The 27,132-nt window shown below is 47.3% G+C and overlaps 1 protein-coding gene across 8 annotated transcripts in view; it reads right to left on the bottom strand.

Moving 5' to 3' along the window:
- The window catches only part of KIAA0586 (KIAA0586 ortholog), a 122,113-nt gene that overhangs the window by 33,976 nt on the left and 61,005 nt on the right, over positions 1-27,132 (bottom strand). For 4 of the 8 annotated variants that reach the window (XM_064151007.1, XM_064151267.1, XM_064151178.1 and 1 more), the window contains 8 exons: positions 23,434-23,593; positions 21,916-22,135; positions 20,392-20,621; positions 19,109-19,185; positions 16,925-17,059; positions 16,075-16,255; positions 12,690-12,826; positions 8,790-8,877 (listed from right to left, as the gene is read on the bottom strand). In XM_064151007.1, coding sequence (XP_064007077.1) covers positions 8,790-8,877; positions 12,690-12,826; positions 16,075-16,255; positions 16,925-17,059; positions 19,109-19,185; positions 20,392-20,621; positions 21,916-22,135; positions 23,434-23,593 — 1,228 coding nt within the window. Of the gene's footprint in view, positions 1-2,273; positions 2,425-6,303; positions 6,449-8,789; positions 8,878-12,689; positions 12,827-16,074; positions 16,256-16,924; positions 17,060-19,108; positions 19,186-20,391; positions 20,622-21,915; positions 22,136-23,433; positions 23,594-27,132 lie in introns of those variants that run through there. The other 4 variants (XM_064151506.1, XM_064151339.1, XM_064151428.1 and 1 more) reach the window with 4 other exon arrangements.

The following is a 27,132-nucleotide window of genomic DNA, read 5'->3' as shown; positions in this document are numbered from 1 at the left end:
CCCCTAAGATCTAGTCTCAGAAATCAATCAAATTCAAGGAGCAATGTAGGGCATGCAGACTCATGGCTGGATATTAGGAAGAAGTTCTTCACAGAGAGAGTGATTTCCCATTGGAATGGGCTGCCCAGGGAGGTGGTGGAGGCACTGTCCCTGGGGGTCTTCAAGAAAAGACTGGATGAGGCACTTAGTGCCATGGTCTGGTTGATTGGTTAGGGCTGGGTGCTAGGTTGGACTGGATGATATTGGAGGTCTCTTCCAACCTGGTTGATTCTATGATTCTATGATTCTATGATTCATCCAGGCTGTACAGCTCTTCAGCTTGAGAGTGGTGAGAGGCTGGACTGGGTTGCCCAGGGAGGTGGTTGAGGCCCCATGGCTGGAGGTGTTTAAGGCCAGGCTGGCTGAGGCTGTGGCCACCTTGACCTAGTGTAGTGTGTCCCTGGCCATGGCAGGGGGGTTGGAACTAGACAATCCTTGTGGTCCCTTCCAACCCTGACTGATTCTATCATTCTGTTACTGTTCCTCCTCTTGGGTTCTGGTGGTGATCTGTACAGAAAGAACAGCTCTGATTTGCTTGCCTACCTGCTCTTTTCAGGGTAGTATGGACAGTCTGTAGTAACAGCCTTTAGCTAAATTCAGTCCAAAAGAAGAGACAGCAGGATATTAAGGAGAAAGTAAACTTCCAGCAGAATACTTGGTAAGAGTTTGACCAAAACAGTTCCAGTTCCAAGAAAAAAAAAAGAAGAAAGACCTTTAGCCTTATCCTAATCTTCTTCCTTCCTTGAAGCATCTGTTAGAGATTTGCCTCATGCCACAATAGCTTTAAGAAATAAAATAACCCATAACCTAACTCAGAGCAATTCTTGGATGAAGAAAAGAGGCAAAGAAGTATTTAGTTAGAGACATATTTTGACTATTACAGTTTTCAGTGTAGCATAATGTCAATGTTAACACAGAAGCAGTTCACTTTCAATACTGAACAAAGGACTGCTGAAGTGTTCTTTGTGTAACACAGATTATTTAAAGGGGCTTCTTGCCCTCTTATTCATTTGCTACACAGATCATCTCCTCCCACAAGGAATTGTGCAATCTCTCTGTGGCAACAAAGCCAATTGTTTAGTGTCCCAATATTACCTTCCCATGAATTTATGGTTTCCTGAAGATAATTCACTAGCTGGAGATAAAAAGGAATTACTATCACAAAGTTGTGCTAGGTCATATTTTATCAGGGAATCATAGAATCAACCAGGCTGGAAAAGACCTCCAACATCATCCAGCCCAGCCTAGCACCCAGCCCTAGACAATCAACTAGACCAACTGTGCTAGTTTGAAGTGTTCCTGAACTTGGGAGTGCATGTGTGTGTGTAATGTCATAGAATCATAGAATCAAGCAGATTGGAAGAGACCTCCAAGCTCTTCCAGTCCATCTGTGCTAGTTTGAAGTGTTCCTGAACTTGGGAGTGCATGTGTGTGTGTGTAATGGCATAGAATCACAGAATCAACCACGTTACAAGAGACCTCCAAGATCATCCAGTCCAACCTAGCACTCAGCCCTATCCAGCCAGTCCAACTTATTACCCAGCCCTACACATCCAGTCCAGCCTATCCATCTAGTCCAACCTATCACCCAGCCCTACCCATCCAGTCCAACCTAGCACCCAGCCCTGGCCAAGCAACCAGACCATGGCACTAAGTGCCTCAGCCAGGCTTGGCTTCAACACCTCCAGGGACAGTGACTCCACCACCTCCCTGGGCAGCCCATTCCAATGCCAATCACTCTCTCTGACAACAACTTTCTCCTAACATCCAGCCTAGACCTCCCCTGGCACAACTTGAGACTGTGTCCCCTTGTTCTGTTGCTGGTTGCATGGGAGAAGAGACCAACCCCACCTGGCTACAACCTCCCTTTAGGTAGTTTTAAGAGCCTGGGCTGCAGAACAAATAACTGAGTGAAGATGCACCTACCTCTTGGTCCTGAGCTGCTCATATTAAGGTACTGAAATGCTCTGCAGTCAAACATTGCCACCTGTCCTTTCATTTGAACTGAAAAAAAACCTGAATCACATCAACATGAGCCTGCAAAGGCTTCTACTCTGTGCAGTCACCCACCAGGGCAACCATTATCACATTAAATTGATGAAGATATATATGAAAGACCAGTACAAAGATTAAAGGGCAGTATAAAGCCCCAAATATCTATATGCATGTATATGATATACTACAACTCTATGTTTTCAAACCACTGTCTCCACTCTGTCTAGCACAGGCACACATTTCAATTAATAATACACTCAGGCTTTATTTCCAGTTGTAACTTTCAGGAGACATTACTCTTTCAGGCATGATATTGTAAGAGTCCTACTGAACTTCAGCTTTCATTAGAACACATCAATCAACTTTTCTTTCAGTGAAAACACATGTTCCCTGTAGACCACAAAAATCTTTTGAACAACAAAAGAAAGCTCTACCATATATATATATATATTTATGACCACAGACAAAAGATGAATCAAATCCTGTTGTGCATTTATCAATTAAATAAAAAAGGCTTTTTTTTCTCTTTTTTGCATCCAACTCCAAGTCCAAAACCAATTTCCCTTCTCTTCCAGCAGCCTGAATTCCTGCTTCATTTCTAGTTTTTGCCAGTACATACATTCACTCTTTAAACTCTGCAAAAATACCTCAGTGCTATTGCCTCTGAAATGCTTCTCCATTTTCAGCCTCGTTGTTCTACACTACACTGCTCTAAAGGCAGCCATTGGACATAGGAACATAGAATCAGGCAGGGTTGGAAGGGACCACAAGGAGCATCTAGTGCCAACCCCCCTGCCATGGCCAGGGACACCCTACCCTAGAGCAGGCTGCACACAGCCTCAGCCAGCCTGGCCTCAAACACCTCCAGCCATGGGGCCTCAACCACCTCCCTGGGCAACCCAGTCCAGCCTCTCACCACTCTCATGCTCAGCAACTTCCTCTTCACCTCCACTCTGAATCTCCCCACCTCCAGCTTTGCTCCATTCCCCCCAGTCCTGTCATTCCCTGACAGCCTAAAAAATCCCTCCCCAGCTTTTTTTGGAGGGCCCCTTCAGATACTGAGAGGCCACAAGAAGGTCACCTGGGAGCCTCCTGTTCTCCAGACTGAACAGCCCCAACTCTTTCAGACTGTGCTCACAGCAGAGCTGCTGCAGCCCTCTGAGCATCCTCCTGGCCCTGTTATGGACACACTCCAGCATCTCCACAGCCCTTTTGTCATAGTGGCTCCAGAGCTGGATGCAGGACTCCAGGTGGGGTCTCAGCAGAGCACAGCAGAGGGGGAGAATCACCTCCCTCCACCTCCTGGCCACACTTCTGCTGCTGCAGCCCAGGCTCTGCTTGGCTTTCTGGGCTGCAAGTGCACACTGCTGGCTCCTCTTGAGCTTCTCCTCCAGCAGCACCCCCAAGTCCCTCTCCTCAGGGCTGCTCTCCAGCCACTCACTGCCCAGCCTGCATTTGTGCCTGGCATTGCCTCAACTCAGACGCACGACCTTGCACTTGGTCTTCCTGAATCTCATGAAGCTTTCATAGTCAGGGTTATTTGAACTCAAAAGTAACAGATGTGCTTAATTTTGAAATGATGCATTACTTGAGCCCATGTACACTTGTCATGGTGCAAGATTCCAGTTTTCTTTGAAAGGATTCTTATTAGCTTTTTACCCCTCAACCTTTTGCCTGATTAAATTCGCTGTGATGAAGCTTATAGAGACAAGACCTCCTGGTTCAAACTGACAGACAGCCATTTCCAATTGCAAATCCTCTCGAGTTTTATTGACTCATTAAATATGTATACATTGACTGTGATTTAAATTATCCTGGTATATAAATCATCTTTCTTCCCACCCCTACCCGTTTTTTTGTTCCTCTCAAAGAAAAGTGGCTACTGCCATCTCCTGGTCAAACATTTTCACCTGACACAGAGACACAGTTGGACTGTGCCCAAATACCTTCTATTAAAGTATCATAGGATCATAGAATTAAGTAGGTTGGAAGAGACCTCTAAGCTCATGCAGTTCAACTTAGCACCCAGCCCTGGCCAAGCAACCAGACCATGGCACTAAGTGCCTCAGCCAGGCTTTGCTGCAAAACCTCCAGGCACACAGACTCCACCACCTCCCTGGGCAGCCCATTCCAATGCCAATCACTCTCTCTGACAACAACTTCCTAACAACATCCAGCCTAGACCTCCCCCAACACAACTCCAGACTCTGTCCCCTTCTTCTGTTGCTGCTTGCCTGGCAGAAGAGACCAACCCCACCTGGCTACAGCCTCCCTTCAGGCAGCTGCAGACAGCAATGAGCTCTGCCCTGAGCCTCCTCTGCTGCAGGCTGCACACCCCCAGCTCCCTCAGCCTCTCCTCACAGGGCTCTGCTCCAGGCCCCTCACCAGCTTCATTGCCCTTCTCTGGACACCTTCCAGCACCTCAACATCTCTCTTGAATTGAGGAGCCCAGAACTGGACACAGCACTCAAGGTGTGGCCTGAACAGTGCTCAGTACAGGGGCAGAAGAACCTCTCTCATCCTGTGCCTGAGCCAGGCCAAGTACTTTTTCCCTTTTTTTTTTTTTAATATAAATATGCCATGAAACAAGAGATTTGATAAAAAAGTGTTATTTTACAAGATTTCCATCTGCCACTAACACCTTGTTCAAAAACCGTCTGGAAGTGTTTTCTTGTTAACACTTTGAGACAACACTGAGGAGTCAAAGAGTGAAGTACTGTGGTAGGAAGACTATCCAAAGAGGGCTTGGACTAGGTGATCTGCAGAGGTCTTCTCAAGCCTACCATTCTGTGATTCCCCTTTTCTCTGATCACAGAATCATAGAATCAACCAGGTTGGAAGAGACCTCCAAGCTCATCCAGTCCAACCTAGCACCCAGCCCTGGCCAATCAAACAGACCATGGCACTAAGTGCCTCAGTCAGGCTTTGCTTGAACATCTCCACAGCAGGTGACTCCACCACCTCCCTGGGCAGCCCATTCATAGAAACATAGAATCAAGCAGGTTGGAAGAGACCTCCAACATCATCCAGTCCAACCTAGCACCCAGCCATAGACAGTCATCTAAACCGTGGCACTAAGTGCCTCATCCAATCTTTGCTTGAATACTTCCAGGGATGGAGACTCCACCACCTCCCTGGGCAGCCCATTCCAATGCCAATCACTCTCTCTGACAACAACTTCCTAACAACATCCAGCCTAGACCTCCTCTGCCACATCTTGAGACTGTGCCCCTTCTTCTGTTGCTGCTTGCCTGGCAGAAGATGTTGCCTGGCAGCAAGTGTTGGGAAGAAGACAAAGAAAATGAAGATTCCTGTAACAGTTAGAAAGGAAAACTCCATTAAAATGGGAAATGGATGGATCCTGCATGACAGACTTGCCACAGAGCTTCCTTTCTGATAATTCAAAGGTCATGCTCAAAACACAGGAGATCCATTTTCCTTAGGGAATTTCGAGGGAGCTGGGGGTGTGCAGCCTGCAGCAGAGGAGGCTCAGGGCAGAGCTCATTGATGTCTACAACTCCCTGAAGGGAGGCTGTAGCCAGATGGGGTTGGGCTCTGCTGCCAGGCAACCAGCAACAGAAAAAGGGGACAGAGTCTCAAGTTGTGTTGGGGGAGGTCTAGGCTGGATGTTGTTAGGAAGTTGTTGTCAGAGAGAGTGATTGGCATTGGAATGGGCTGCTCAGGGAGGTGGTGGAGTCTCTGTCCCTGGAGGTGTTGAAGCCAAGCCTGGCTGGAGCACTTAGTGCCATGGTCTGGTTGATTGGCCAGGGCTGGCTGCTAGGTTGGCCTGGATGGTCTTGGAGGACTCTTCCAACCTGCTTGATTCTAGGATTATTTTCTGAACACCAGATGAAAAAACCCCCCACTTCTGCCTATGAGAAAAAAGTAAGTACAATATTTTGCCCTAATATTAAATAAAAGATACCCTCCATTTTTTCAAGAGGCAAAGTCTCTTTTTTTAACCCACTTCAAAACCACACCCAGATGAACATCCCTGCAACAAAACACACACATGCACTGAGGTGTGCCACTTCACCTCTGCAAGCTTCTTTCCACTAATTGTCCACAGAAGCCTGGTTTTACATTATTCATCACTCTCTTCATATGTAAAGCACGGGTTGGAAACGAGGTTCCAAGTGCCACAATCACTAACATCAGCCTAGAGCTTTTCTTACCACTTATAAATATTTGAAGCATTATAATTCCCTCTAAATTCTGTGTGGATTGGATGTTTAGAGAAAAAAAATGAGATGGAAGAAGTTCAAAGGATTATTTTTAAAAGGATTTGAATGAAGAATTTGTTTATAGTTGGGTGGAGCAGTTATAATTGCAGGTATTGTAGACATGCAGGTTTTTAGATTCCTCTTCCTAGCACATAGAGTTCACTCTACCACCTCCTCAAATGTATTATCTGCTAAAACAATTAGATATGGCAGTAATATGCACAGTGTTATTACAATTCTGATTTCATAGAATCATAGAATCAACCAGGTTGGAAGAGACCTCCAACATCATCCAGTCCAACCTAGCACCCAGCCCTGGCCAACCAACCAGACCATGGCACTAAGTGCCCCAGCCAGGCTTGGCTTCAACACCTCCAGGCACAGAGACTCCACCACCTCCCTGGGCAGCCCATTCCAATGCCAATCACTCTCTCTGCCAACAACTTCCTAACAACATCCAGCCTAGACCTCCCCCAACACAACTTGAGACTCTGTCCCCTTGTTCTGTTGCTGCTTGCCTGGCAGCAGAGCCCAACCCCACCTGGCTACAGCCTCCCTTCAGGGAGTTGTAGACAGCAATGAGCTCTGCCCTGAGCCTCCTCTGCTGCAGGCTGCACACCCCCAGCTCCCTCAGCCTCTCCTCACAGGGCTCTGCTCCAGACCCCTCACCAGCTTCATCACCCTTCTCTGGACACCTTCCAACACCTCAACATCTCTCTTGAGTTGAGGAGCCCAGAACTGGACACAGCACTCAAGGGGTGGCCTGAGCAGTGCTGAGCACAGAGGCAGAAGAACCTCCCTTGTCCTGCTGCCCACACTGCTCCTGAGCCAGCCCAGGATGCCATTGGCTCTGCTGCCCACCTGGGCACACTGCTGCCTCAGCTTCAGCTAATATCCACCAGCATCCCCAGGTCCCTCTCTGCCTGGCTGCACTCCAGCCACTCTGGCCCCAGCCTGCAGTGCTGCTTGGGGTTGTTGTGGCCAAAGTGCAGAACCCTGCACTTGGCCTTGTTCAATCTCATCCCATTGGCCTCTGCCCACCCATCCAGCCTGGCAAGGTCCCTCTCAGGACTCTCCTACCCTCCAACAGCTCCATACCTGCTCCTAGCTTGCTGTCATCTGCAAACTTACTGGTGCTGGACTCAGTCCCCTGCTCCAGATCATCATTTAAGTCATTGAACAGGACTGTGCCCAGCACTGATCCCTGGGGCACACCATTAGTGCCAGCTGCCAACTGGATGTGGCACCATTCACCAGCACTCTCTGGGCCCAGCCCTCCAGCCAGTTTTTGACCCATATCAGAGTGAATCTGTCCAAGCTAGGAGCTGCCAGCTCTGCCATTTGAACTACAGTAAACAAACAAAATATTCTCTGCCTCTCATGTAACATCCTTAACACTTTTAACAAAACACTGTTAAGTAATCCCCCAAAATAGCATGGTTATGCATGGTGCCCTCCCCCCAAAAAATGAATCACAATCTGTTACACCCTGGCAAGAAATGTATCCCAAACCAGGCCATTTCAGCATGGAAAAGCTCTTATTTTATTCACATTTCTATGAGCTTAACTTTGTATTATCTTTATCTACTTTTTATAGTTCTAATATTTGTATTATCTTTATCTGCATGAGCTTAACTTTGTATTATCTACCACCTTTGCAGTTTTAAATCTATTTTTATATATATATATATATTTATATTTACGTAGAATATAAAGAAAGGAGAGGGACTTGGGGGTGCTGGTGGAGGAGAAGCTCAACAGGAGCCAGCAGTGTGCACTTGCAGCCCAGAAAGCCAAGCAGAGCCTGGGCTGCAGCAGCAGAAGTGTGGCCAGCAGGGCCAGGGAGGTGATTCTCCCCCTCTGCTCTGCTTTGCTGAGACCCCACCTGGAGTACTGCATCCAGCTCTGGAGCCCCCATTACAAGAAGGATGTGGAGATGCTGGAGTGTGTCCAGAGCAGGTCCAGGAGGATGCTGAGAGGGTTGCAGCAGCTCTGCTGTGAGCACAGACTGAAAGAGTTGGGGCTGTGCAGGCTGGAGCAGAGGAGGCTCCCAGGTGACCTTCTTGTGGCCTTCCAGGATCTGAAAGGGGCCTCCAAAAAAGCTGGGGAGGGACTTTTAGGCTACCAGGGAGTGACAGGACTGGGGGGAATGGAGCAAAGCTGGAGGTGAGGAGATTCAAACAGGACATGAGGAGAAAGTTGTTGAGCATGAGAGTGGTGAGAGGCTGGACTGGGTTGCCCAGGGAGGTGGTTGAGGCCCCATGGCTGGAGGTGTTTAAGGCCAGGCTGGATGAGGCTGTGTGCAGCCTGCTCTAGGGCAGGCTATGGCAGGCAATTGGAACTGGCTGATCCTTGTGGTCCCTTCCACCCTGACTCATTTTATGATTCTATATATAAACACTTAGAGATTTGGTAGTAATTAAAAGCAAATTTGAACAAAATCAGAACTTCATTATACATCAACATTCAGCAACATTTATATATCATGTGCTTAACTGGAAGAACTATGTCTCCTTACTGGCACTGCTTTACCTTCTTGTTGTGTCCCTCCAGACTTGCTTCTCACATGAATAACTCTGGGTCTCACAGCCTCAACTTCAGCAGCTCCTTGGCTTAACTCCTACAAAAAAACATACTAAAAATCAGATTTCTGACCAAAAAGCACAGTAAAATTAAAAGAACATCCATAGAGGTTTTATAAAGATTCATTAAAGGCTATGCACTTAGAATCATAGAATCAACAATGGAAGAGACCTCCAAGAACATCCAGTCCAACCTAGCACCCAGCTCTAACCAATCAACTAGACCATGGCACTAAGTGCCTCAGCCAGGCTTGGCTTCAACACCTCCAGGCACAGCAACTCCACCACCTCCCTGGGCAGCCCATTCCAATGACAATCACTCTCTCTGACAACAACTTCCTAACAACATGCAGCCCAGACCTCCCCTGCCACAACTCCAGACTCTGTCCCCTGGTTCTCTTGCTGCTTGCCTGGCAGCAGAGCCCAACTCCACCTGGCTACAGCCTCCCTTCAGGTAGCTGCAGACAGCAATGAGCTCTGCCCTGAGCCTCCTCTTCTCCAGCCTGCACACCCCCAGCTCCCTCATCCTCTCCTCATAGGGTTTGTGTTCCAGACCCCTCAGCAGCTTTGTCACCCATCTCTGGACACCTTCCAGCACCTCAACATCTCTCTTGAATTGAGGAGCCCAGAACTGGACACAGCACTCAAGGTGTGGCCTGAGCAGTGCTGAGCACAGGGGCACAAGAACCTCCCTTGTCCTGCTGCCCACACTGCTCCTGAGCCAGCCCAGGATGCCATTGCCTCTGCTGCCCACCTGGGCACACTGCTGCCTCATCTTCAGCTACTATCCACCAGCATCCCCAGGTCTCTCTCTGCCTGGCTGCTTTCCAGCCACTCTGGCCCCAACCTGTAGTGCTTCTTGAGGTTCTTGTGGCCAAAGTGCAGAACCCTGCCCTTGGTCTTGTTCAATCTCATCCCATTGGCCTCTGCCCACCCATCCAGCCTGGCCAGGTCCCTTTGCAGGGCTCTCCTACCCTCCAACAGCTCCACACCTGCTCTTAGCTTGGTGTCATCCGCAAACTCACTGATGCTGGACTCAATCCTCTCGTCCAGATCATCAATAAAGACAATGAACTGGACTGGGCCCAGAACTGATCCTTGGGGAACAGCACTGGTGCCAGCTGCCAACTGGATGTGGCACCATTCACCACCACTCTCTGGGCTCTGCCATCCAGCCACCTGTTATCTTATGTGCTAACCAACTACACTTGCTATCATCCAGGCCAGGATGCCATTGGCTGTCTTGGCCACCTGGGCACACTGCTGCCTCATTTTCAGCCTACCATCCACCAGTGGGAGTGATTATTGCCTTAAATATGTCATAGAATGAACCATTCTGAACACCTCAATATCTCCTGCTCTCTCAGCTGACATTGTGTGACCACAAAATCTGTTTCCTAGAGGCAGGTGACAAAGCAGATCCAGCTGTAAATCTGAATACAGATGCCATCTCTAATTGAAATTAGGGGAAGGATTGGTACATGGTAGATAGCTGCTGTCAAAACAAGCTTTGAAATCAGCTGGTATTTATTTTCCAGCTAATCTTACACAGAGCACATTACCATTTGCCTGTCCCTGGGCAACACAAAAATCAATCCTAACCCCATCAGGTAATTCTGCAGAGCATCAGATACAGGTGTCAGTGTATTCTTTATCACAGCTAATGTGCTAAAAGAAGGAAACATGCTTTACCCTCTCTGTACTTTTTACTTCTGGCTTAGTGAAAGGATAACAAGGATATGAGCTTCACCCCAACAGACACAGTGGTTTAACAGAACCCAGTCTCGCCTGGGAACAACTTCTCCTATGAGCACAGTGAAAGAGTTGGGGCTGTGCAGTCTGGAGAAGTGGAGTCTCCCAGGTGACCCTCTTGTGGCCTTCCAGCATCTGAAGGGGGCCTCTGAAAGAGCTGGGGAAGGACTGTTCAGGCTGTCAGAGAGTGACAGGACTGGGGGGAATGGAGCAAAGCTGGAGGTGAGTAGGTTCAGGCCGGCTGTGAGGGGGAAGTTGTTCAGCATGAGAGTGGTGAGAGGCTGGATTGGGTTGCCCAGGGAAGTGGTTGAGGCCCCATGCCTGGAAGTGGACCATGGCACTAAGTGCCTCAGCCAGGCTTTGCTTCAGTACCTCCAGCAACAGAGACTCCACCTCCTCCCTGGGCAGCCCATTCCAATGCCAATCACTCTCTCTGACAACAACTTCCTAACAACATCCAGCCCAGACCTCCCCTGCCACAACTTGAGATTGTGTCCCCTTGTTCTGTTGCTGCTTGCCTGGCAGAAGAGCCCAACCACATCTGGCTACAGCCTCCCTGCAGGGAGTTGTACACAGCAATGAACTCTGCCCTGAGCCTCCTCTTCTGCAGGCTGCACACCCCCAGCTCCCTCAGCCTCTCCTCACAGGGCTCTGCTCCAGGCCCCTCACCAGCTTCATTGCCCTTCTCTGGACACCTTCCAGTATTTCAACATCTCTCTTGAGTTGAGGAGCCCAGAAGTGGACACAGCAGTCAAGGTGTGGCCTGACCAGTGCTGAGTACAAGGAAAGAATAACTTTTAAGATCCTTTTTTATCACAGAACTTCAGGGAAGGACAGAATGCATCCATCAGCACAGCAATCAGGGTTAAGCAAATGGTTACTTTCAAACACATTGTGAAGCTCCCCATATTAAAGAGCAGCCTGCTACCTCGTTTTCAGCTTTTGCCACTTGCTATTTGAATTTCTCTTTAGTTAGTGAGTAAATCATCATCTCTAGGGTAACAGCACATCAGGTAATAAAGTAGCATCAGATTAAGGGTAAGTTTCAAGCAGAGATCAATAGGATCCTCCTCTATCTTCAAGTGTTCTGAGCTACATCATCATTACTGACTTCTCTATTTTGCCTCTATTAGGAATAACTGATCTCCTGAAATGCTTTATCAGTGGGTTACTGTTTTTGAGGCCAAACCTCTATGGTTGCTTCCTCTCCCTTACATTCATTATGTTGTTCTTCCCTATTTGAAGCACTGTGCCCCTTAAACAGTGGAATGCCTCATCTGGACTGAGTATGTATACTGTGAGACCAGAGAAGCTGTGAGGAAGTGCAGAAAAGGTAAAAGAAGAGGTCTCAGCCTATCAGAAAGCATATTGTAAGGATTCACAGAATCACAGAGTGTTAGGGGTTGGAAGGGACCTCCAGGGATCATCCAGTCCAAAGCCTCTGCAAATGCAGGATCACCATGGGCAGGACACACAGGAATGCATTCAGGCTGGTTCTGAAAGTCTCCAGAGAAGGAGACTCCACAGCACCTCTGGGCAGCCTGTTCCAGGGCTTCATCAGCTTCACCACTAAGAAGTGCCTCCTTGTGTTGAGGTGGATCATCTTGTGTTCTGGTTTGTACCCATTGTTCCTTCTCCTATCACCAGGCACCACTGAAAAGAGACTGGCACCTTCATCTTGATACCCACCCCTCAGATACTTGTAGACACACAGAATCACAGAACCAACCAGGTTGGAAGAGACCTCCAAGCTCATCCAGTCCAACCTAGCACCCAGCCCTGGCCAATCAACCAGACCATGGCACTAAGTGCCTCAGCCAGGCTCTCCCTGAACACCTCCAGGTATGGTGACTCCACCACCTCCCTGAGCAGCCCATTCCAATGGCAAACCACTCTCTCCACAGGACATTCCATCACAGCACACAGACTCTGTTTTATTACACACATGAACTTTTGACCTTGGTTTCTCAGCTGGAAGAGTAGCTTTAAAAGCATCAGTTTGGTGATCTCAGTCACCACAGTGGGACAGGAAAATTCATTTCCTTAGCTTTCAGTTTGCAACTGCCAACTAGTCCCAGAAAAGATCCCTTGGGCTTACCTGGGACAGATCCTCTGAGACAGAAGTCACACTGCAGCTTAATTGGGCTGAATGCAGATCAGGATTTGAAACTGGCTGTGATTCTAGTTCAGCCATTAGCAATGGACCATGATTTGTATCTGCATCTCCAAGAAGATCTGTTGAGAGAGAAAAATGAAGAGAAAAAAATTCCATGATGAGCTGGAGTAATAACCTCTCAGTTCAACTGACATGGTAGGAGGTGGAAACTTTCAAGGTTCAACAATGGGACATAAAATGTTGAAGAGAATTATTCCCTCCTTAGATGGCTGAGGCTAAGGGAGCTGGGGTTGTTTAGCGTGGAGAAGAAGAGACTCAGGGCAGACTACATTGCTGTCTACAACTACCTGAAGGGAGGTTGTAGCCAGGTGGGGTTGGGCTCTTCTCCCAGGCAGTGAGCAATAAAACCAGGGGACACAGTCTCAAGTTGTGCCAGGGGAGGTCTAGGCTGGATGTTGTTAGGAAGTTCCTGCCAGAGAGAGTGATTGGCATTGGAATGGGCTGCCCAAGGAGGTGGTGGAATCACCATCCCTGGAGGTGTTCAAGAATAGCCTGGATGAGGCATTTGGTGCCACAGTCTGGTTGCTTGGCCAGGGCTGGGTGCTAGGTGGGACTGGATGATGTTGGAGGTCTCTTCCAACCTGATTGATTCTATGATTCTATGGCTGAGTGTATATCCTTTAAATTGTTCTTGAGAGGGGAAAAAAGTGTCTGTGGAAATTGAAAACAATAGATGAGTTTTATCATCTGTGGGTTTCCAACAGGGCAAGTATTTATTGCAGCCTCAAAGCCATACAGTTCATCGTACCATTATAGGCTTAATGAGCTTCAACACATGTACTGGAAACAGACTTTCCTCAGGAAACTGTTTCACTGCTGTGTGAAAAAGAATCATAGAATCAAGCAGGTTGGAAGAGACCTCCAAGCTCATCCAGTCCAACCTAGCACCCAGCCCAAGACAATCAACCAGACCATGGCACTAAGTGCCTCAGCCAGGCTTGGCTTCAACACCTCCAGGGACAGAGACTCCACCACCTCCCTGGGCAGCCCATTCCAATGCCAATCACTCTCTCTGACAACAACTTCCTAACAACATCCAGACTAGACCTCCCTCAGCAAAACTTGAGACTGTGTCCCCTTCTTCTGTTGCTGGTTGCCTGGCAGAAGAGCCCAACCCCACCTGGCTACAGCCTCCCTTCAGGTAGCTGCAGACAGCAGTGAGCTCTGCCCTGAGCCTCCTCTTCTGCAGGCTGCACACCCCCAGCTCCCTCAGCCTCTCTTCACAAGCCTGTGCTCCAGGTCCCTCACCACTCTTTCAAAGGGGATAATTTGCTGTATAATCCAGTATTTATCATGCTGCTGCAGCCTGCCAGGGAGTAAAGCATCCTTACAGAAAACATACTGACAGCTCATGAACTAACTTTAGCCTTCCGCTATCACACAGAGGCAAAGAATGAATTTTAAGCCTAATTAAGTATAAAAATTGCTTAATTAACTGTAATTATTGTTCAGTGTAAAACTACATGTGCCACATTTCCTTTGCATGTTGGTTTTTATATCTGTGCCTTGAAGCAGTGCAAACAAGGAGCTGGAAATGAAAGGCTGATCATCAAGGTGCCATCACATACCTACAGAAACAACACCTGCTCCATCCTACAGACAGTGAGATCCCATAACACAAATGAAAACTGGTCACAACACTGAAGACACCAAAGGACAAACAATCCCCACAGTTCTTACAGCTTGGTGAGTGACACACTCTGACAGGGAAACTGAGAATCCTGTTGTAAGGTTATATCCTTACAGTCTTACAGATACAGCTATGAACAGCCTGGGTAAGGAAGGAAATATGCCCCTAGCAGATAGGTCCTCCCATTAAGGCTCATCTTCTAACTCTCTCCCTATGGTCCTGAGCAGTGCTAGAGGCTTACTATAGATGTTCCAGGTGCCTCATTTATTCCAGCATCACAATTGTATTATTACTGGCTGTCCTCTCCCAGCACAGTGCCACACAAGTGACTTGGAGAACCATAGAATCATAGAATCAATCAGGTTGGAAGAGACCTCCAAGCTCATCCAGGCCAACCTAGCACCCAGCCCTGGCCAATCAGGCAGACCATGGCACTAAGTGCCTCAATCAGGCTTTGCTTCAACACCTCTAGGGCGAACGACTCCACCATCTCCCTGGGCAGCCCATTCCAATGCCAATCACTCTCTCTGACAACAACTTCCTCCTAACATCCAGCCTGCCCAGGGACTTCCTACCCTAGATCAGACTGTCCACAGCCTCAGCCAGCCTGGCCTGAAACACCTCCAGCCATGAGGCCTCAACCACCTCCCTGGGCAACCCAGTCCAGCCTCTCACCACTCTCATGCCCAACAACTTCCTCCTCACAGACAGTCTCAATCTCCCCAACTCCAGCTTTGCTCCATTCCCCCCAGTCCTGTCACTCCCTCGCAGCCTCAAAAGTCCCTAGACAGCTTTTTTGGAGGCCTCCTTCAGATTCTGGAAGTCACCTGGGAGCTTCCTCTTCTGCAGACTCAACAGCTCCAACTCTTTCAGTCTGTGCTCACAGCAGAGCTGCTGCAGCCCTCTCAGCACCCTCCTGGCCCTGCTCTGGACACACTCCACAGCATCTCCACATCCCTCTTGGAATAGGGCCTCCAGAACTGGATGCAGTACTCCAGGTGGGGTCTCAGCAGAGTGGAGTAAAAGGGGAGAATCCCCTCCCTGGCCCTGCTGGCCACACTTCTGCTGCTGCAGCCCAGGCTTTGCTTGGCTTTCTGGGCTGCAAGTGCACACTGCTGGCTCCTGTTGAGCTTCTCCTCCAGCAGCACCCCCAGGTCCCTCTCCTCAGGGCTGCTCTCCAGCCACTCACTGCCCAGCCTGCATTTGTGCTTGAGAACAAGGGGACACAGTCTCACGTTGTGCCAGGGAGGTCTAGGCTGGGTGCTAAGAGGAAGTTGTTGTCAGAGAGAGTGATTGGCATTGCAATGGGCTGTCCAGGGAGGTGGTGGAGTAGCTGTCCCTGGAGGTGTTGAAGCAAACCCTGGATGGGGCACTTAGTGCCATGGTCTGGTTGACTGGATAGGGCTGGGTGCTAGGTTGGACTAGATGAGCTTGGAGGTCTCTTCCAACCTGGTTGATTCTATGATTCTAATTCCTCCCACTAAAATATCCCATCTAGGCTCAAACCAGCACAGCCAATAATTTCATTGCAGCAGTTACCTGTTATTAACTTTGGATTTCAGCAGTTTTTAACTTTGGATTTAGAATATATCCTCAGAAATTGCTTCAGGTAGGGTCACAGAAAATGCTCATAAAGCACATCAATATCATAGAGAATAACTGACAGTCCAATCATACCTGCAGTTTGGCCAAGCTGCCCTGGTGATAGAGAACGGAAGGCCTGGTGTGGTCTGCTCTCAGAGGTCTGAGCAGTTGGAGGGTTCATACAAACTGAGTGTCCCCCCAGGATTCTCTCTGCTGCTTTGGCCAGCCTCGGTCTTTGACCTTCACTGAGCTCCCCGACACTGTCATCAGAATCCTACATAGAAGAGCAACATCAGAACAACAGGCATCAACACCAGGTATTTCTTTCAAAAGCAAGCATTGTTACCTAGTGGCACTGCCCCTTAGAGCATAAGGGATGCCATCCAGGACAGGCTGGAGATGTGGGCCCAGGCCAACCTCATGAAATTCAACAAGGTCAAGTGTAAGGTCCCGCACCTGAGTCTGGACAATCCCAAGCACTGATCCAGGCTGGGTGGCAAATGGCTGGAGAGCATCACAGAATCATAGAATCAAGCAGGTTGGAAGAGACCTCCAACATCATCCAGCCCGACCTAGCACCCAGCCCTAGCCAATCAACTAGACCATGGCACTAAGTGCCTCAGCCAGGCTTGGCTTCAACACCTCCAGGCACAGAGACTCCACCACCTCCCTGGGCAGCCCATTCCAATGCCAATCACTCTCTCTGCCAACAACGTCCTAACAACATCCAGCTTATACCTCCTCTGGCACAACTTGAGACTGTGTCCCCTTGTTCTCTTGCTGGTTGCCTGGTGGAAGAGCCCAACCCCACCTGGCTACAACCTCCCTTCAGGGAGTTGTAGACAGCAAGCTTGAAAACAGACAGCAAAGCTTGATACATTTTATCTACTTTTGAGTATAGCTTCAAAACTACTGTATTGGAAGGAAAAAGACTGTAAGTTACCTCCAAATGGTACATCCCTTCTTGTGCAGTCCCTGGTGCTTGATTCAGTTTGGCTAAAAGAATCAGGACAGGATCCCTGTGAAAGCCTTTACCTGGTCTTCTCACCACTTGCCCCTCACTGGGAGGATCAGAATCCTAAAACAAAGGCACAAAATCCACATAGAACATAACCCAAAATGTTTTCAGAAGAACTTGACTCGTTCCTACTTTAGCACACATTCAGTCAGCTGTTACTTTTCACACTTCAAAGTGGGATCAGGAAAATCTTGGCATTTTAAAATAAGCAAACTGACACCACACTGATTTCTCCTTTCTGCCATCTAGTTCAGGCAGCTGAGGAAAATCAAGCTGTTAAAAGAGAAAGGGCTACGAGGATGACTAGGGGACTGGAGGGCACTGCCTTACGAGGATGTGTACTAGAAAGATGTACTTTCAGCTCCCAAGAAAATTGCTCTCACAATTAGAATCATAGAATCAAGCAGGATGGAAGAGACCTCCAAGATCATCCAATCCAACCCAGCACCCAGCCCTAGCCAATTAACTAGACCATGGCACTAAGTGCCTCAGACAGGCTTGGCTTCAACACAAAGTTTCTGCCAGAAAGGGTCCAGCAGAGGGCTACGAGGATGATGAGGGGACAGGAGGGCATGGCTGATGGGGAGAGGCTGAGGGACCTGGGGCTGCTTAGTCTGGAGAAGAGAAGACTGAGAGGGGATTTCATAAATGTTTATAAAGATCTGAGGGCTGCCAGGAAGGGGGGGACAGGCTCTGCTCACTGCTCCCTGGGATAGGACAAGGAGCAATGGGTGTAAGCTGCAGCACAGGAGGTTCCAGCTCAACACAAGGGGGAACTTCTTTACTGTAAGGGACACAGAGCACTGGCACAGGCTGCCCAGAGAGGTTGTGGGGTCTCCTTCTCTGGAGACTTTCAAGGCCTGTCCTGGTCCCTTCCAACCCTGACTGATTCTATGAAATACAGTTGAGTTAGCACTTTAAATCACCAAGTTCTTAGGAAAAGAGAGAAATCTTGCTTGGATTAAGCATGGTTTAGTTATTTCCTTCACAGGAAAAGGAAAGATTCCTCCTCAACACAAGGGGGAACCTCTTTACTGTAAGAGTCCCAGAGCTCTGGCACAGGCTGCCCAGAGAGGTTGTGGAGTCTCCTCTAGAGCCTTTCAAGGCCTGTCTGGATGTGTTCCTCTGTGATCTGTGTTAGATAGGATTGTCCTGCTCTGGCAGGGGGTTGGACTGGATGATCTCCTTGGGTCCCTTCCAGCCCCTAACATCCTGTGAGCCTGTGAATGGAAAATACCTTGAACTGGGAGCCTCGAAGGCCAATGAACTAAAGCAGGCATCAGACATGAAACTGTAAGGGGGTTTTAAGCAGCTGTAACTAACTCCAGCCTCAGCTAACCTATTTTAATAACGTAAGCACACAAGCAATTAACAGATGGCTCAAAGCTGAAACAGTTCAAAGCATAACAATGTTCTATTCTGTTTGAGATGTCTTAAAACAAACAAAAAACCCCAATAAAGCAATAAAAATGTCTATAAGCTATGTGTCATCTACAGAAGTATATAAATTCCTCAGCTTCTTTTAAACCAGAAATTAGATTCTCTCATATGGGGTTTTCACTTAGAATCAACCAGGTTGGAAGAGACCTCCAAGAGCATCCAGTCCAACCTATTCCCCAGCCCTAGCCAGTCAACTAGACCATGGCACCAAGTGCCTCATTCAGGCTTTTCTTGAAGACCTCCAGGGATGGTGACTCCACCACCTCCCTGGGCAGCTCATTCCAATGCCAATCACTCTCTCTGTGAAGAACTTAGAATCAAGAATGCCAAGTCCAACTCTAAACCATGTTACTGTCACACCTACATGTATAATGTAATCATAGAATCAACCAGGTTGGAAGAGACCTCCAAGATCATCCAGTCCAACCTAGCACCCAGCCCTATCCAGTCAACTAGAACTTCCTCCTAACATCCAGCCTATACTTTCCCTGGCATAACTTGAGACTTTGGAGCTCTGAAATTCCTACTGTTCTTTGTTAAAGTGTGCAGTTTAAAAGCATGAACTAAAAATGTTTATAAGCAAAAATGCTTAAAGCACATCCAGTTTGACAAGATGCTCAAAGGAGATTACTGCCATCAACTCTCTCTCTTTGTGAAACATTTCCTTACCATTTCATTGGCATCCCGTAAAGTACTGGTTAAGCTCTCAGTATGGTTTGGAAGAGATAGTCCTCCTTCTGCTAAGGCTGAAAAACACTTCAAGTTACAACCACTGAAAAAAAAACACCAAGTTACATGAAAGAAAGCCAAGACTACATTCTTCAATAATTGCAACACAGTGCCTCAGCAAAGCTGGAAATTCTGACTGCCGGATGTGTACTAGAAAGATGTATTTTCAGCTCCCAAGAAAACTGCTCTCACAATTAGAATCATAGAATTAACCAGGTTGGAAGAGACCTCCAAGATCATCCAATCCAATCTAGCACCCAGCCCTGGCCAACAAACTGGACCATGGCACTATGTGCCTCAGCCAGGCTTTGCTTGAACACAAAGTTTCTGCTAGAGAGGGTCCATTGGAGGGCTCCGAGGATGATTAGGGAACTGAAGGGCAAGGCTGATGGGGAGAGGCTGAGGGACCTGGGGCTGCTTAGTCTGGAGAAGAGAAGACTGAGAGGGGATTTGATAAATGTTTATAAGTATCTGAGGGCTGGCCAGGAGTGGGGGGGACAGGCTCTGCTCACTGCTCCTTGGGATAGGACAAGGAGCAATGGGGGTAAATTGCAACAAAAGAGTTTCCACCTCAACACAAGGGGGAATTTCTTCACTGTAAGGGTCACAGAGCACTGGCACAGGCTGCCCAGAGAGGTTGTGGAGTCTCCTTCTCTGGAGACCTTCAAGGCCTGTCAGGATGTGCTCCTCTGTGATCTGTGTTAGATAGGATTGTCCTGCTCTGGCAAGGGGTTGGACTCATTGATATCTTTTTGTCCCTTCCAACTCCTAACATCCTGTGAGCCTGGGATCCTGTGACCTACAGACATGGAGACTGCACCACCTCCCTGGGCAGCCCATTCCAATGCCAATCACTCTCTCTGACAACAACTTCCCAACAACATCCAGCCCAGACCTCCCCTGCCACAACTCCAGACTCTGTCCCCTTGTTCTCTTGCTGCTTGCCTGGCAGAAGAGACCAACCCCACCTGGCTACAGCCTCCCTTCAAGGAGCTGCAGACAGCAATGAGCTCTGCCCTGAGCCTCCTCTGCTGCAGGCTGCACACCCCCAGCTCCCTCAGCCTCTCCTCACAGGGCTGATCTCCAGGCCCCTCACCAGCTTCGTTGCCCTCTTTTACCAGAAACTGTATCAAATTTACCTTCAGTAAATTGGAAGAGAAATTTCTAATGAAAAAGAAAATGAATCCAAATTCTAATTTCCACAAATTTGTCTATTCAGTTACCTCCTTCAGCAAGCACCTGCCCATAGCTGAAGAGCACCTCCCCTTCTGAAATGGGTCTGTCTTCAGTTTCTGTTTCTGTGAGGGTAATGCTGCTTTCCTGGGTCGACTGCTCAGAACTACCTGGAGGAACCTGTGGATCAGCAGGAAGTGATTCAAGGACCTTTGGTGATGACTGCTGAGGTGGTAAAATCAAAGCCTCTGGTTCCTCATCATTAGCCACTGACATTTCTCTATAAAATAAGAGTACACAACATAAAGACATCAAAACACAGTGATCATAGAACCATAGAACCAACCAGGTTGGAAGAGACCTCCAAGATCATCCAGTCCAACCTAGCACCCAGCCCTACACAATCAACCAGACCATGGCACTAAGTGCCTCAGCCAGGATTTGCTTCAACACCTCCAGGCACAGCAACTCCACCACCTCCCTGGGCAGCCCATTCCAATGCCAATCACTCTCTCTGGCAGGAACTTCCTAACAACATCCAGACAAGACCTCCCCCAACACAACTTGAGACTGTGCCTCCTTGTTCTGATCCTGCTTGCCTAGCTGAACACACCAACCCCCAAACCAACCCCCACCTGGCTACAGCTTCCCTTCAGGTAGTTGTAGGTTTCAATGAGCTCTGCCCTGAGCCTCCTCTGCTGCAGGCTGCACACCCCCAGCTCCCTCAGCCTCTCCTCACAGGGCTCTGCTCCAGGCCCCTCACCAGCTTCCTTGCCCATCTCTGGACACCTTCCAGCACCTCAACATCTCTCTTGAATTGAGGAGCCCAGAACTGGACACAGCACTCAAGGGGTGGCCTGAGCAGTGCTGAGCACAGGGGCACAAGAACCTCCCTTGTCCTGCTGGCCACACTGCTCCTGAGCCAGCCCAGGATGCCATTGGCTCTGCTGCCCACCTGGGCACTGCTGCCTCAGCTTCAGCTACTCTCTACCAGCACCCCCAGGTCCCTTTCTTCCTGGCTGCTCTGCAGCCACTCTGTCCCCAGCCTGCAGTGCTGCTTGGGGTTGTTGTGGCTATACTTACAGACACATTATAGAAACATCATGTTCATAAAGTTTTAAATAACACTGCAATCAATTTTCAAATGAAAGAGCAGAGCATTTGATAGAAGACTCTGAGAATCTACATGGTTAAATAAGATTGTTAAGGAGTTTCTCTGTATTCCCCTTGAGCTAGGAGAAAAATGCCAGCAATACAATACTTCTTTGCCACTATATTTATTACTGGCAAGCATAACAATATGAGTTTACTAAGTGCAGCATCCAGCAGGATGATGAATAAGGACTGATAAAGCCTGAGAAAGGTCCTGAGTACACATTTTTCTCCAAAATACAAGTCTAGCAACTAAAAAAAAGGGAAAAAAGGAATCCTGCTTTATCTCAGAGCCTCTTGACACATACATGAAGCATTTCTTTCTACTGACTTTTTGAGGATGTATGTAGAAAGAATATATACTTCTGGGTTTTTTTTTCCCCTTTAAGAAATGAGAAAACCATGCAGCCTGTTCAACTCACACTGCCTTGGGATGAAACAGTTCTTCAGGAATGGGTTTTTCTTCTTCCAGAGGAAGTTCTGCATCATCCCACGGGTTTGGAAGCTTTGGACTTGCCATGTTTGCGTCTTTGGAGATGCATTCTGAGGAAGGAGGGCTTGGTGTGGCTGTTCTAGGAGGTGTATTGACAGGGGTAACCACAGGTGTGCCAACACGAGCAGGGGCAGCTGGAATCTTAACCCCTGCATATGTGAAGTTAGAATTCAGATCAGCAAGGAAAGCAGGAAGAAAATCTCAGACAGAGAGACAGTTCTACTAGGCACTTGTTTTTGTGATACCTTCTGATAGCTATGGAGGCAAGACAAGATTAAGACCAGTTTCCTTAAGTAGGTTGTTGGCACCCCAAGGAGCCAGAATGAAATTAGAACCATAGAAGCAGTCAGGGTTGGAAGGGAGCACAAGGAGCAGCCAGTTCCAACCCCCCTGCCATGCCCAGGGACACCCTACCCTAGAGCAGGCTGCACACAACCTCAGCCAGCCTGGACTCAAACACCTCCAGCCATGGGGCCTCAACCACCTCCCTGGGCAACCCAGTCCAGCCTCTCACCACTCTCATGCTCAACAACTTCCTCCTCACAGCCAGTCTCAATCTCTCCACCTCCAGCTTTGCTTCATTCCCCCCAGTCCTGGCACTCCCTGACAGCCTCAAAAGTCCCTCCCCAGCTTTTTTGGAGCCCCCTTCAGATCCTGGAAGGCCACAAGAAGGTCACCTGGGAGCCTCTTCTTCTGCAGTCTCAACAGCCCCAACTCTTTCAGTCTGTGCTCACAGCAGAGCTGCTGCAGCCCTCTCAGCATCCTCCTGGCCCTGCTCTGGACACTCTCCAGCATCTCCACAGCCCTCCTTGCAATGGGGGCTCCAGAACTGGATGCAGGACTCCAGGTGGGGTCTCAGCAGAGCACAGCAGAGGGGGAGAATCCCCTCCCTGGCCCTGCTGGCCACACTTCTGCTGCTGCAGCCCAGGCTCTGCTTGGCTTTCTGGGCTGCAAGTGCACACTGCTGGCTCCTCTTGAGCTTCTCATCCACCAGCACCCTCAGGTCCCTCTCCTCAGGGCTGCTCTCCAGCCACTCACTGGCTTCAATTTCTTACTTTATGTACCAAGGGAGATTGCTTTACATTTTATTAAATAAGCTTCTTGGGAGAATGTAAATTACTCTTAATTAAGATTAGAAACACAGGAAAGAGCAAAGGACAGCTGTTTTTTTTCTGATTTGAAAGGCGTGTGGAGGGGCTGGGAGGGATGGAAATCACACAGAGCATAGCAACATGCACTAAGTTGGAAAACAGGCCTGCAAGCAAATAAAAAGCAGCTTGCTTTTCATACAAATCTCCCACAATTTTTATGTTACATGGATCCTCACTCAAATTATAGCCTCAAGAATATTTATCCTGAGAGATAACAGCTCTTTGAAGAAGAAAATTAAAGGCAGCAGATTAAAGCATATTTGATCCTTCTCAACTTCAATTACTATTTTCACTACCTGTTTCTTTAGTTTTTTCAGGTTCTTGAATATTCCCACTCCTTTCTGTGAGAGACAGAGAAGACTCTGGAGTTTTGACTGGGGGCAATTCTTTTTCTGAAGGTGGTGTTTGTGGTGGTGTGGCCTGGGGTGTTGGCAATGGAGTAGGCACATGAGAATCCTGAGGGAGATAGAAATGTAACCACAGTGATTATCTCAATGCAAAACTCCTGTCTCTGGGGATATGCAGAAGATAGATGAGGTAGAGAGAGAAAGGCAGGGCACCACAGAACAGGAAGAGTTGTTGCTTGGATACATGCTTCATGGATCTAAGTCCTCCATCTAAACACAAGCACAAGCCCTATGAGGAGAGGCTGAGGGAGCTGGGATTGGTTAGCCTGGAGAAGAGGAGGCTCAGGGGTGACCTTATTGCTGTCTACAACTACCTGAGGGGTGGTTGTGGCCAGGAGGAGGTTGCTCTCTTCTCTCAGGTGGCCAGCACCAGAACAAGAGGACACAGCCTCAAGCTACACCAGGGGAAATTTAGGCTGGAGGTGAGGAGAAAGTTCTTCCCTGAGAGAGTCATTGGACACTGGAATGGGCTGCCCGGGGAGGTGGTGGAGTCGCCGTCCCTGGAGCTGTTCAAGGCAGGACTGGACGTGGCACTTGGTGCCATGGTCTGGCCTTGAGCTCTGTGGTAAAGGGTTGGACTTGATGATCTCTGAGGTCTCTTCCAACCCTGATGATACTGTGATACAAATTTGCATCAGGTTAAATGGAATGCCTGGCCAATAGCAATTCAAGACCAACACATTATGCACTGGAATGATTACATGGGGAAATAACTATGGATAGAATGGAAGAGCATTAGAGTTAGAACAGAATTGGAACACAATTATTAGAATAGAATGATGAGAACAGAATTAGAACAGAATTATTAGAAGAGAATTCCTGGAACAGAATTCTTAGCACAGAATTATTAGAACAGATTAGCACAGAATTGGAACACAATTATTAGAACAGAATTATTAGAACAAGAAGATAATTCTTAGAACAGAATTATTAAAACAGTTAAAACAGAATTCTTAGCACAAAATTCTTAGCACAGAATTGGAACACAATTATTAGAACAGAATTATTAGAACAAGAAGATAATTCTTAGAACAGAATTATTAAAACAGAGTTAAAACAGAATTATTAGAACAAAATTAGAACAGAATTCTTAGAATTAGAACAGAATTCTTAGAACAGATTAGCACAGAATTATTAGCACAGAATTCTTAGAACAGATTAGCACAGAATTATTAGCACAGAATTATTAGCACAGAATTATTAGCACAGAATTATTAGCACAGAATTATTAGCACAGATTAGCACAGAATTATTAGAACAGATTAGCACAGAATTATTAGAACAGATTAGCACAGAATTATTAGAACAGATTAGCACAGAATTATTAGAACACAATTATTAGAACAGAATTATTAGAACAAGAAGATAATTCTTAGAACAGAATTATTAAAACAGAGGTAAAACAGAATTATTAGAACAAAATTATTAGAACAGAATTCTTAGAATTAGAACAGAATTCTTAGCACAGAATTAGCACAGAATTATTAGTACAGAATTAGCACAGAATTGGAACACAATTATTAGAACAGAATTATTAGAACAAGAAGATAATTCTTAGAACAGAATTATTAAAACAGAGATAAAACAGAATTATTAGAACAGAATTATTAGAACAGAATTCTTAGAATTAGAACAGAATTCTTAGAATTAGAACAGAATTCTTAGAACAGATTAGCACAGAATTATTAGCACAGAATTATTAGAACAAGAAGATAATTCTTAGAACAGAATTATTAAAACAGAGGTAAAACAGAATTATTAGAACAGAATTATTAGAACAGAATTCTTAGAATTAGAACAGAATTCTTAGAATTAGAACAGAATTCTTAGAACAGATTAGCACAGAATTATTAGCACAGAATTATTAGCACAGAATTATTAGCACAGAATTATTAGAACAAGAAGATAATTCTTAGAACAGAATTATTAAAACAGAGGTAAAACAGAATTCTTAGAACAAAATTATTAGAACAGAATTCTTAGAATTAGAACAGAATTCTTAGAACATATTAGCACAGAATTAGAACAGAATTATTAGCACAGAATTAGCACAGAATTATTAGCACAGAATTAGCACAGAATTGGAACAGAATTATTAGAACAAGAAGATAATTCTAAGAACAGAATTATTAAAACAGAGTTAAAACAGAACTATTAGAACAGATTAGCACAAAATTATTAGCACAAAATTATTAGCACAAAATTATTAGCACAAAATTATTAGCACAAAATTAGAACACAATTCTTAGAGCTGAATTCTTAGAGCCGAATTCTTAGCACAGGCTGTTTCAGTTGGAAGTGACCTACAACAATCATCTGTTTCAACAGCACTGACCTGACCTTAAAGTATGTTGTTAGTGGAGTTTCCTCAACACTGACACATTTGGGGCATTGACCATAGAATCAGACAATCAACCGGGTAGGAAGAGACCTCCAAGATCATAGAATCAGGGTTGGAAGAGAGCACAAGGAGCAGCCAGTTCCAACCCCCCTGCCATGCCCAGGGACACCCTACCCTAGAGCAGGCTGCACACAGCCTCAGCCAGCCTGGCCTCAAACACCTCCAGCCATGGGGCCTCAACCCCCTCCCTGGGCAACCCATTCCAGCCTCTCACCACTCTCCTGCTCAGCAACTTCCTCCTCACAGCCAGTCTCACACTCCCCACCTCCAGCTTTGCTCCATTCCCCCCAGTCCTGTCACTCCCTGACAGCCTCAAAAGTCCCTCCCCAGCTTTTTTGGAGCCCCCTTCAGATCCTGGAAGGCCACAAGAAGGTCACCTGGGAGCCTCCTCTTCTCCAGCCTGCACAGCCCCAACTCTTTCAGGCTGTGCTCACAGCAGAGCTGCTGCAGCCTCTCAGCATCCTCCTGGACCTGCTCTGGACACACTCCAGCATCTCCACATCCCTCTTGTCATAGGGGCTCCAGAACTGGATGCAGTACTCCAGGTGGGATCTCAGCAGAGCAGAGCAGAGGGGAAGAATCACCTCCCTGGCCCTGCTGGCCACACTTCTGCTGCTGCAGCCCAGGCTCTGCTTGGCTTTCTGGGCTGCAAGTGCACACTGCTGGCTCCTCTTGAGCTTCTTCATCCAGCAGCACCCCCAAGTGCCTTTCCTCAGGGCTGCTCTCCTGCCACTCACTGCCCAGCCTGCATTTGTGCCTGGCATTGCCCCAACCCAGATGCAGTCCAGGCCAGTCCAGTCCAACCTGGAGCACTTTGCTAGGATGATAGTTGCAGTGCTTGCCCTCCCCCTTTTTAAAGAGGTGGTTCCTAATGTCCAGGATAAATATTAATGATATGATTATATGAATGTAATAAAATAATTGATACAATGTTACATTAGAAAATAGTTTGTGACATGGATAAAATGGAACCAGCAGCATAATTTGATCACTAGGTGATCAGCTAAAGAAAAGATTACAAGCAAACCAATAACCAAGACAGTAAAGCACTGAAATAAGCATGACATAGTTTGATGTGCCTTAAAAAAATGACAGCTGTGAAGATAAATCTGACAAGTATGAGCGTTGGTGTTTAGCCTGTTATAGAGGCTATGAATCTTTCCAGGCTTTTTCCAGCCCTGTTCACT

This window comes from Pogoniulus pusillus, chromosome 1 (genome assembly GCF_015220805.1).
Source record: "Pogoniulus pusillus isolate bPogPus1 chromosome 1, bPogPus1.pri, whole genome shotgun sequence".
Classification (NCBI taxonomy): domain Eukaryota; kingdom Metazoa; phylum Chordata; class Aves; order Piciformes; family Lybiidae; genus Pogoniulus; species Pogoniulus pusillus.
This window is presented reverse-complemented; position numbering and strand designations above follow the sequence as displayed.